An 11,731-nucleotide genomic window follows, 5' to 3' on the forward strand; every position below is an offset into this window, starting at 1 on the left:
GTTGAAATTGGGCAAAAAAGTAGTGTTGGTGCGCCCAGACGCTAGTGCGAACAGACTTTTGAGTTAGTACTGTATCTCAGGAAAAGGTGGGGGTGACGTCGGATACCATCCGCATGACTCGCGCAGGCAATGCATGCATCTCAACAAATCACTGGACAAGTCTACGTCGCATATACATATGTAAATGTTGAATTTGGGTATAAGCATGCTAGGACGGCACATAATAGTCATCCCGCATTCGAAAAGGTCATTTCTCCATTCAGTCCGCTCAGCAGTGTATCACCCGTCAAGAACACCGTGCAATGCGATTCTGCAACCAAGGAATAACCAAATGCAACAACATAAATCGTACAGACTGGGAACATTAGGGCTCTCTTTGTTTGTAAAGGCCGCAGCAATCAAGACTTCTGATCGTCTGTTTTTCCTCCCTTCTTGACGACGGCTTGCGATCGAGTCCGTGAGCCACCCCGGTTTGTCGTCTCACGCTCGCTTTCACCATCTGTATCTTGATCTTGCCTCTCCGCGTCTGGAGGGTTGAAAACTTCTTTTACTTCATCGTCTCCCTTTTCTTTACCGCTTTCACGCGAACTTTGCTGGCCGTTTGGTCTGTTGTCATGCCTTGCACTGCCCCCGCCATCAAGTACAAGTGATCGCACCTTGCGCACCAAATCGTCCACCTTGAACGGCTTTGAGATGACATCATCCATACCAGCGTCACGCATGCTCTGCGTTTGTGCTTCTCTCACGTTCGCCGATACGCCTAAGATATGACTGTATCCCGCCTTGCCTTCCTCTTGCAGCTGCCTAATTTCCTGGGTTGCGGCGTTGCCATCTTTGATGGGCATTTCCTGATCCATGAGAATAACATCAAAATAGTTTCTGTCATCTGGACCATTCTGTGCCTGGAGGCCACGCTCGGCAACCGCATCAATGGCTTCCTGACCGTTGTTTGCTGTGAAGACTTGGAAGCCTCGGGACTGGAGTTGACGACGAAGGACTTTCTGGTTGATCAAATTGTCCTCTACAAGAAGGAGAGTGTGATTTTCCTCAGTGCGTGGATCGCTTTGTGACCGCGATATTTCGTGGGCGCCCTCTTCTTGTCTTGATGTCTCTCCTCTGCGAAGATCTGGCAATGTCCTTTCAATGTGCGGTTTTTCTATCGAGATGTCCTTGACGGCCGATGCAGTTTCGTCGTAACGCCGATCTGCGCTCGATTCTGGGTGTGCCTCTGATCTCTCTTCCACAGGCGGGTCTTTGAGCGAGGGGTTCATCTCTTCTGCGTCTACTCCAGAATGGCTAGACAATGTTTTCGCCTCCGGACGCTCATTCGTTTGCTCTTTAATACGCTGGAGAGTCGAGTTGCTTCGGCTATAGCTGGGGCGAGTCGGCTTCAAGCTAGCGTTCTCCGACTTTTCTGAATTGCTCCGGGATTGGATAGGCGGCCGTCCCGGATCACTTCCTCCAACTGAACGACGCACTTTGAAGAAGAACCCAAATGTCGATCCTTCCCCTTCTTTTGAGCTTACGCCTATGTCGCCGCCATGTAGAGTGCATACTGAATGATCTTAGTAAATGAAAAGTTGGGCATGCGGTGTAGCTTGCTTACACTTGCGCGATATGAACAGTCCAAGACCGGAGCCTCCGTAGTTTTCCTGTGTTTTAGGTGTTGCTTGCCTGGTGGATGCTTAGTAAGGCGAAACTGGGGGTGATGAAGAAAACTGCTTATACCTAAATCGCTCGAACAACTTGGCTTGGCCTTCTCTGCTAATGCCTATGCCAGTATCCTTGACGGCAACCATTAAGTACATGGCATCTCCAGAGCCCCATTCTGATGTCATGGTCGAATCCAGATGAAATGCTTCTTTCTGTTCGCTAAAGTAAACGACGTTGGGAGGATATGACGTGGGTCGTTTTACTGATGCGCCCATGGACACAGTTATGTTTCTTTTGCCCTTCTTCCTCGAGGTGAACTTTATGGCATTAGTGATCAGATTTACCAGAACTAAAAACTGTTAGCTCCATACTGAACACGACCCGACACTTCATACCTTGCTTCATGCGGTTGAGATCAGCAACAACAGTGTCTACTTGCTGCTCTTCAAATGAAACATCCATGGCGTAATGGAAATCGATATTCTTAGCTTTGAACTCGGAATGGAAGACGCGGAGCGCTTGAGAGAATTCCCACTTTGGCCTTGTTTCTATGAGGGTTCAGTGATTGATGCAATATGACTGTGCTGGAGACTCACCACGAGGAACCAAAGATAGCATCATAGAATCTAGCTTAGAGAATGACAAGATGTCATCTACTAGGGTGTTTTGGTGCGAGACGCATAGTAGAATAGTGTCGGCGGCATCTAAAATATCGGCTATTTGATCGCGGATTTCATCGCGGCCAGCGCCAATCTCCTTCGTCACCTCCTTGACTTCTTCAGCGAGATGGAGGACGGCAGAGAGCGGATTGCGGATCTCGTGCGAAACCATGTCTATGAACCTTTCTTGCTGTTCCTTACGCTCTCTTGCCTCGTTGGCAGCTTTCTCTTGGGTCAGCTGGGCCTGCTTGATATCGGTAATGTCGATGATGGCGCTGATGTAACCAGCATCGGACTCATCGCTCAAGGGCTTCAACAAGAACATTCTCCATTGCTCACCCTCCGTGTGGACGGGCTCGGCAACGTCACACCTAAATTCTATCTGCAACTCTGTTCGGCTCTCAAATGCATTGCGATAGGCTGTCATGACGTCCTCGTAGTCGTCTGGATGTATGCTATCTGGCCAAGAACGGAATTCGTTACTTCCCTTGTTGGTGGTAAGCCTGAAGAAGCCGTCATTGACAAACACGGCCTCGGCATCCTTGTCGAGGATTGCCAGGCCGTTGGGCAGCAGTTCTGCAAATCGCTGGAACATGTTTGTCTGCATTGAGTCGGCCTGCTTTGAGTCGGATTTCTTCTGCTCGGAGTCCCTCCCTGCCTGCTGTGACTTGGTTTGCTTTAGCTGGTGCCCTTGATTTTGCCGCGCAAGCTCGTCCAAGCCTTCAATAGGCATGTAACGGTCGGTTCTTTGATTGTCGAGCAGTTGGGCCAAGACGCCTTGACGAGTTCCATCTTCATCGAGTATAGTACTAAGGACGAGCTGCTGGTCTCGGTTTTCCGACAGGGATGCTAGGAAATACCTGGCGGCTAGGCGAAAGGGTCAGTGTGAGAAGGGGCGACTGCAAGGCTACGGTATGATGCTTACCTACCTTGACCGTCCGCCCTCTAAGCACTGTTTTCAGCGACGCCAACGCCTCATGTTCGTAGGTGTCGTGGGCATTGGATGCCTGGCCATCGAGACCACCCCGCGCGGTTTCCCAAGCGAGATTGTGTATAACTGTTAGGTCTTTACCCCAGAAAACAGCCGAGCAGTGGGGCATAGGCAGCACGCATGTGTTGACGAGACATTTGAGGGAGGCTGGCCACGACTCGCGCGGGCCAATTGAAGATTTGGACCTGGAGGGCGTTAACCACGGCGCGCGATGAAGGAGCGAATGGGGCCGCGGTGAGTGCTCACCAGTCTTTGTGGGATAGGTTCTCTTCATTCAGGTCGAAGACGGGCAGGCCTGTGGCAGATAGCTTGTCAAGGTTCTCCATGGCGCCTCCGCGGGCGAAGGGTTGGGTAAGATTTCAGGCGGAGGAAACTGGTGCAGCGAGGCTTGTTCAGAGACTGGAGATGCGCGTGACGTCATAGCAGGGCAGGGCAGCCAACATGACCCTACGAAGGCATGTCTGTCAAGACGACGAGCAAGACACTATGAGGTTGAGTCGCGGAGGAGAGGGCCGAGGGACAGGGTGCACGAGTTGCAGGAATCGATGCGGTCTAGGCCAGCTCATCGCTTGCCATGTTCCCTCTTTTCCATGCGCTACCGATGTTGGCATGACATGGATCGAGTGATGAATTGGTCGTGATCGGCGATTCGACGAGGCACGTCATGGTGAAGGCGACTAATTCGAGCACGGCATGTCTCGCACTAGGTGTGCGCCCTCATGTGTATAGTCATATACACAGGTGTCTCGGTCGCGGGGTTGGGCCAGGCTGGCGTCGCCTTTGTCCGTCAATATGCGCCTATGGCAGCAACAGAGAGGCCACGGTCCTGTGTAGCAACCTAGTTCAGCGGCCATGGCCGTCACAAGCAGTGCCTCCGTCGCCATGCCGCATGCATCATGCATCTACTAGATATCTGATCTGACAGCGTCCGCGGGGGACATGGCCCATCTCGCCTGCTGGGGGCACAAGTACTGTTAGTGCGAACGTCATTCCCTGCTTCACCAAGCACGCTACAGGCACCAGGCACCGCCTCCACCAAAAAGGGAACTGGGCGGGCTTCCCATTGCCATGATTTTATGGTTTCGGAGTGGTGCAGGCAAAAGTCCCGGAGAATCGCGTGACCGAAAATATTTTCCTGGGGCCTGAGGTAGCGGGCAAGACAGGGTTTCTGCGAACATGTCAATGCCAAGCCCGTGCAAGCTCGATGACATACCATGCCATTGGCTGTCGCTGATGCTACCAAACTCTCAAATGTAACAATCCTGCCTCGGTTCAGGCCCTGCATGACTTTGCCTGAGGCTTTTTGTCGCCCTGGCCTTGGATATTAACACTGTCTTCACGGTTCCTGTCCATCGAGGCCATTAGCGTCTTGGCGTCGTCTAGCTTGAGCCTTTGTCTGCCCTTCTCAGAGCGGAAGCCAGGACAGACTCCCTGCTATCGATAACACTCGCATGTATATATATATATACGAATATATGGCTAGGTCCAACGGTTTCGGCCCTTATCCGGAAGATGGAGAGGCTCTGGAAGCACATGCATAATCTGTTCCTAGGCGACTTCGGCAGCGCACAACCAACGGGCGGTATGGCGGAAGGAAACCTTGTGTATAAATGTATACAAGCCCATCACGGTCGCGTCTGCACAGATTCAGTAAGGGTGGGATGGGATAGGCACGTCTGTAAAGAGTAGAGGAAACGGCTTGTTCTTGTGCAAAAGGTAAGAGGGAACGGAAGCATGATAACACGGCCCCAGAGTTTATCTGGAAGTCAAATTTTTCGCACAGTCATTCCTATCACATCAGTCAGTAGGACCGTATTGACAGTGGTGAATTGCTCCGGCCGTACGGGTGGGTTCTCTTGAGGCTAATCGAGTCGAATCGGCACAAACAACCCGAGCCAAAGACGCTGTAAGTTCTGGCCGATGGCTGACCCGGACAATCATGCTGGATACGGCTTCATAGTTTTCGTGTTGTCAACAAAATGCAGCTCTATACACAAGGTTTCATGTCGGTGTACAAAGCAAGAGTGGGAGTGAACGTTGGTTGGTGACAGCGAGGCCGACAAGTGTTCTCACGCCAGGCACGTGTCAAGGAGTGGGGGAGCTTGGGGCTGAAATGGCGGAACGACCCGACCGCCGGCGTAGTTACTTTATACGCACTGCTTTCCGTTGGCCGCTTGACTCGTATGTTTCACGCTCCGTCGTCTCCTATCTCTTTGTTTCGATTGGTACATAATCCGCAATTTCTGGTTATATGTCAAGACTCCCTGCCTATAATTTCCTTACAAAAAAATCAACCACCACAAAACATATCCGCAAATCCTCTATCAAAATGCTCGGCGCACTACCCCTGCCTACACGCAACCTAGCTGAACTCGCAAAAGAGGAAAAGGGCTTCACCTTCAACCACTTCACGTGCGAGCATGCCTGGGTCATTGGAAACATTCTTCGAAACGCTCTCCGCACCGCCGAGTGCCCTGCCCTCATCCACATAGCTCTCTCGACCCAAACCCTCTTCCATGCGCCAAGCCTCCCTGGCATAATGCCCGATCATGAGAAATGGGTCGAGAGAAAACGCAACACAGTGCTCAGATGGGGTCACTCGACATGGTACATAGGCTGCCAATTCGACGATGACTATAAAAAGTTTGCCGAATACCATGCCATGAGTGGAGATGAATGGTCCAAATACACCATCGAAGGAGGCGGATATCCAGTTTTCGTAAAGGGGGTCGAAGGCGTTGTTGGCGCAATTACAATTGCAGGCACGGACATCTCAACCGTACAGGCGCATAGCATTGTTGTTAAAGCGGTAGAAGAGTACAAGGAACTGAGAGATGGGTTTCGAAGTCCCATGAGGCCCGCCACCACCGCCAAATGACTATATGAATTAGGCAGAGGTGAAGGGCTAGGTATTCATTTGTCGCCCAACGACGCTTCCAGAGAGAGCAGAGGGAAGAAGAACTGAATCATGCGGGTTCAAATTTGGTCCTTTACTTGATTCGCAATTCGCAGGCTACAATACAGAAGCCGTGGCAGAGTTGCCCACCGACCGAAACCCGAATCGCCCTCCTACCGCATCAAAGGCTATCGAATAGCGGAACAACAAGTTTCTCCCGGTGTTGATATAGGGCAAGTGATTGGGTATCTGAGGGAAAACATAATTGGGCTCAATGGCTGATTTCTCGCCAACGGTGAACGAGTAAGTCATGGCTGGCTGCTCAAGGGATGGAAAGCCAACGGTGATCTTGGTACCTGGCTTCACGCGCTTCACCATCTTCGCATGACCGTTTGGGTTGGGATTGGGAATGACGATGGTTGGCATCGAAACGCCTTTCTCCGTCCTGATATACATCTGCGCTATGCCAGTGTCGACAAGCACATTACCACAATTCCTTCCCTCGCCATTGACGCTGAAGCACATGCTTGCCATCGCCCAGTCCCTGCTATCCTCTGCCCAGGTCAAACCAGGCTCCAGCCGGGTAAAAGCAAACTCTCGGATTGCTGTTGGTGTCAAACCAACTTGGACACCTTCACGTGATACAATATATCCAGCGTGCATCGTCCCACGCTGAACAGACTGTCCATCAATGGTGCAGAGGTTTAAGAGCGGGTTGACGCGAGGTGTTGCAAAGGGCATACCATCCTTTAGGCTGTTTCTTCCGAAACCAATGCCCATGTAGGTGATTTGCGATGTGTCCCGTTCTACGGCTTGCTCACCCTGTGGACCTGTTGGACACTCGAACCGGTCAACCAGGGGATCATACCAAGGGCATCTCCAGCTCTTGTCAACAACGAGCACAGGGACCTTTGCAGTCGCGTATGAGCCACTCTCACCAGTAAAGTTCATGACTAGCTCCACCAGTCGGCCAACATAGAGGATCTTACTGCTCGTAAAGAAGTGGTGTGCTGGCGTGCCCGCGGTCGATGGTATGTTGGGTAGTATTGGAGCTCCTATCAAAGTCCCGGTTGATCCAGTGTCTACAGGCATGTGGATATCAACGCCCTCGACGGTACACATGACTTGCGGGACATGTTGGGGGCTGAACTCGAAGATAAAGGGAATGAAAATGGAATGGTTGCTTGGTGATATCTCCGTGTCCTCTATGTCCATTGTAGTGTTGTTGATGTACATTGTAAAAAGAATGAGGCTGGTAATCAAGCCAATGATGCGCCAGAAGAGTGTTGAACTCTTCAGTCTCCCTTGTGTAGGTGTTGAAGGTGTGGGTGTCGACAACAAGGGTGGTGCCGAACGTGTTATATAGTCGTCGGGCTTCATGTCTGTTTATAGGTGCGGAGAAGGCGTGCATCCGCTGGCATAAGCCACACGGATAACGCCAGGTTCGTGTCTATACCGTTTCCGAGGTATTGGCGAAGCAACTCGAGTGGAGTCAAGCACAATGCAGATGCCAAATCATCGGCAGATGAAATAAGCACTGTGGTAGTGCCCCGACGTGACGTCCGCGTAATGTGCAGACAGCGGCCCTTCCCCGCAATACCCGAAACTCGATGCGATCTGCTACTAGTCAGGCACAACATCTCTCTTCATTTCCCAAGTCAGCGCACCTCACCCAATGACGAAAGTCTCAATGGATACTAACCGGCTTCTCTCCACTCCATTACTCAAGACGATGTACCAGCCGTTGATCGTCACGTGTGCGGCTGCACAACATGGCCGGGGTATTAGCTTAGCCACTGTTCAGGCCTGCAGCTAAAGGCAGCCGCCCACTTTCATAGACACGTCCAAGCTGTACATGTACAGCCCGAATAGGAGAAGACTCGAAACTAGACATGGTTTTTGGCGACTCAGGCAATTGCACGTATCGGCCTTGACGCGCCTCTCGTCCCAACCCGACTTTCGCACGCCTCTTGCGCCCAAATACTGCTCCCTCACCGCCAAAACGATACAGCGCAAAACGAAACAGAGCATGTAGCCAGCATGGGGCGCTCACCATCTCGATCCAGCGACGGCGGCGAGTCCGCGCAGCACGCCCGTGTCGAGCCACGCCTTCTCAAGGCAGTCGAGGACCAAAAGCATGACGATGCCATTGCCATCATCGAGCAGGCCAAAGCGAATGCGCAACCCGTCGACCACCTCTTGCGCATCGCGTTGATGCGTGCAGCCGAGCGCGGAAACATATTCATTACCGAGTATCTGCTGAGAAGTGGTGCCAAACCCGATGGTGCGCCGGGAGGAAGGGTGTCGCCCTTGTTCAAGGCAGTTGAGAAGAACCACGTCGGAATTGTGCAACTACTGTTGAAATTCGGGGGAAACGTCGACGCACAAGATAAGCAGGGGAGAACGGTGCTCATGATGGCGGCTTGGAAAAATCACTTTCACGTCATGCATGAATTGCTGCGGTGTGGCGCAGATGTCAACCGCAAGGACAGCACTGGGCGCAATGTGTTGCATAATCTGGCAGCCGACAAGCACTGCAATTGGGGACGCGACGTTATAGCCGAGCTTCTCAAACAAAATATCGCCATTGACGGACCAGACGGTCAGGATGACCAGAAGCGCAGTCCACTGCACTGGGCAGCAAGTACGGGGAAAAAAGAGTTGTGCGAATTGCTACTCAGGCGACCGCGACTACCCAGAGCAAACGTCAACGCAATGGAAATCAGGCAGAAGACGGCGCTCCATCTCGCAATTGCACATGGAAGAGACGATATTATCGAGCTGTTGATCAAGCATGGCGCGGACATCATGGTCAAGAGCGACGGATCCTGGACTCCTTTGCACAATGCTTGTGAGCAGGGAAACGTCAAGATAGTGAGGATGCTGTTGGCTGTTGGAGCGAACATCAATGCAAAGCTCTTGAACGGAAAGACTCCCTTGCACGTAGCAGCCCAAGCTGGACATTTGGACGTAGTCAACTGTCTTCTGGAGCGAAACGACGTGAAGCGAGCTGCAAAGGATGCTTTTGGTATTACGCCATTCTTGTGGGCCGCCCAGAGTAAGAAGCCTGCACGCAAAGACATCATCAACCGATTGGCACCACACAACCAGATTGAGGCGCTGAGCGAAGATGCGCTGGGTGCTACCAATGGATTCCACGCCACGATTGTCGATTTTGGCAATTTTCACAACGAGAACAGAGTATCACGCAAGACAGTCTTTGAGTTGTTGTACAGCCGCGATCCGATCAACCCTAGGAAACCTGCAGTCAGTGTTCTGCCCAAAGATTCCAAAGGAACAAACTTCAGGTGGATACACCTGCCAGCAAACAACATGGCCTGGGTGGAGGCATTGCTGACTAAAGCATTCATCGAGGAAGGAGCCACCGACGTTGAGGGATTCAAGGCGCTGGAACGGTCCTTTAGTCACCAACACCGTGGACAACAAGTACACTCGCATTTCATGAGACCATTGTGCCAGAGCACGCCACGTGCTCCAAAGAATCATGATGAATCAGACCTTTCTGATGGTGGTGACCCAGGGGTTCCGCATATCACCGTTAATAATGGTCTGGGCTTAACTATTGACCCAGCAGTCGCCATGCAAGACTCAACCTCGTCGCACTTTCCCAAGACACCTGCACGAACAGGTACAGCCAGCACAGAACAAACGGATTGGACTGCCGGGACGGGCCCGAGCCATGCGGGTAATAAAGAAGTAAAAGGAAAAACAAAAGAGAAGACGAAGAAGGCGCAAAAATGGGGCGGGGCGAAGCCGGCCGGCAAGCGGACTGGCGGCACAGAAACACCTACCAGAGGACCCGAACACTACGCAAAAAGAACTCATACAAGCTCTTCTCTCACTCTCAGCGGCCACCTCAAATCACCTGGCAGTCCTGGACGTAAAGACCCAACGACGGTGGCGAAGGGCAACATATTTGTCTTTATGCCATATCTGCACTTTGAGTCTGACCGCCGGCGTCAGGAAATGCAGGCTGCGATTAGGAAAACACAGATCATCAAGGGTTACGAGAAAAGTGATGGACGAGCTAATAGGCCACCCCCTCCACGCGCAAAAACGTACGATGAGATGCTACTACGAGCTCATCTGACCTCTTCGCAAATTTCACTGCATGTACGGCGTACATTAGATCAGTTCTTCTACCACAACATCGACACACAGTCTCGTGATCGTGATCAAGTTGTTTACCGGTATCAGTGCAAGTCGAATGACCCTCAGCATGTGGATCCGAAGATTTTCATGGTTGATCAATTATGGATGTGGACATTAGGCAAGGACTTGATTGTGACCGCTTTTCCTCAGCGATGGCAGCAACCTAGGAACGACCCGCTCAATGTTCTCGATGGTATCATCGAAGACATCAACAACAAGGCCAGAGATCCGGTTCGTAATGTGTACGATCTGGCTATGATCATCTCTGGAAGGTGCAGTGGAGTCTTTGACCGTCACCGTACTGGTGACGAGGACTACCAGTTTCTTGATATGTTCGAATCCAGCATAGGCGACGCTACTGAGATGGAGACAATTCTGTTCAAAGAGTTCAATACAGCTTCTGCGCAAGCATCGGCATGGCTACAACACCACCGTCGGCCCAACCGTTTCTCACGTCATCTTGAGGCAGAGGGAAGACAAAGAGAGCACAATCGGCGACATGTGCCGCATCACTCCCATTCACACGCTTTGGCCGACCCTCCGATCCGCGAGGAAGAATTCGACTATGATGATAGCGACCGATCACCTGCCCACGCTCCCCTATTTGTCGACAAGCTACTGGACATTGGTGCCGAGACAGACCTTTTGGCTGAGATCAAGGATATTCGCGATGAACTGAACATGATTTCCAAAGTACTGGAAGATCAGCGTAGCGTACTTCCTGACATGGAAGCCAGTATCACAGACATTTATCGAGAGGAGCACAAAAGTCAGCAGGATATAAAGAAGCGGTCTAAGGATCTCCTCAAGACAATTGACATCCACCTCAAAGATCTTGATCGTATGAACAGGCAAGCCAAGCGCATCTATGATTCAATCACCGACCTGCTCGACCTGAAGCAGAAACACGCCAACGCTTTCGAAGCGCGTTTCGCTCGCGATCAAGCCGCAGGCACTGCACGTCAAAGCCAGACAATCATGGTCTTCACCATTGTCACAATCATCTTCCTTCCCCTCTCCTTTATCGCCGCCCTGTTCACCATCAACATCCAAGAATTCCCCCACTCGCCTGGCAGCAACGAGCCCTCACTCCCCTTTTCCTATGTCGGCAAATACATGTTCGGCATCGGCCTCGCAATCTCCATCCCCTTCATAGCCATCGCCCTCTCTTTTGACGCAATCGGCGACTTCTTCCGCGAAGTCAAACGCAGATTCCGCGATCGAAAAACGAAGGCCCAGCGCGCCCGTGTAGAGCACAATGATACGCTTACAGACCCTTATGCCGGCATCGAGAGACTCGACTATGGCGATGCGCTCGATACCCGTACTATCGAGGAGGCCCTCAGCCGCAGCCGTAAT

At 51.8% G+C, this 11,731-nt stretch overlaps 5 protein-coding genes across 5 annotated transcripts; 2 read left to right on the plus strand and 3 right to left on the minus strand.

The window, feature by feature from the left end:
* Positions 1-398: 398 nt before the first annotated feature.
* On the minus strand, positions 399-3,629 carry COCCADRAFT_10027 (uncharacterized protein; the record flags this gene model as incomplete). Its single annotated transcript, XM_007720138.1, has 7 exons — positions 399-1,555; positions 1,607-1,674; positions 1,729-2,002; positions 2,049-2,201; positions 2,250-3,179; positions 3,238-3,488; positions 3,550-3,629. The coding sequence occupies 7 exons, from the start codon at positions 3,627-3,629 to the stop codon at positions 399-401; spliced, it is 2,913 nt and encodes a 970-aa protein (XP_007718328.1).
* Positions 3,630-4,682: 1,053 nt separating this feature from the next.
* Positions 4,683-4,856, minus strand: COCCADRAFT_111890 (uncharacterized protein; the record flags this gene model as incomplete). Its single annotated transcript, XM_007720139.1, has 1 exon — positions 4,683-4,856. A coding segment is annotated over one exon (174 nt), but the record flags the coding sequence as incomplete, so codon positions are not given.
* Positions 4,857-5,632: 776 nt separating this feature from the next.
* COCCADRAFT_10028 (uncharacterized protein) lies at positions 5,633-6,181 on the plus strand (the record flags this gene model as incomplete). The annotated part of the gene is made up of 1 exon (XM_007720140.1): positions 5,633-6,181. One exon carries the CDS (start codon positions 5,633-5,635, stop codon positions 6,179-6,181), a length of 549 nt encoding a protein of 182 aa, XP_007718330.1.
* A 135-nt stretch (positions 6,182-6,316) lies between these two features.
* On the minus strand, positions 6,317-7,579 carry COCCADRAFT_10029 (uncharacterized protein; the record flags this gene model as incomplete). Its single annotated transcript, XM_007720141.1, has 1 exon — positions 6,317-7,579. The coding sequence occupies one exon, from the start codon at positions 7,577-7,579 to the stop codon at positions 6,317-6,319; it is 1,263 nt and encodes a 420-aa protein (XP_007718331.1).
* A 3,778-nt stretch (positions 7,580-11,357) lies between these two features.
* Positions 11,358-11,528, plus strand: COCCADRAFT_111887 (uncharacterized protein; the record flags this gene model as incomplete). Its single annotated transcript, XM_007720142.1, has 1 exon — positions 11,358-11,528. A coding segment is annotated over one exon (171 nt), but the record flags the coding sequence as incomplete, so codon positions are not given.
* Between the last annotated feature and the right edge of the window lie 203 nt (positions 11,529-11,731).

This window comes from Bipolaris zeicola, assembly GCF_000523435.1.
Source record: "Bipolaris zeicola 26-R-13 unplaced genomic scaffold scaffold_407, whole genome shotgun sequence".
Taxonomy (NCBI): domain Eukaryota; kingdom Fungi; phylum Ascomycota; class Dothideomycetes; order Pleosporales; family Pleosporaceae; genus Bipolaris; species Bipolaris zeicola.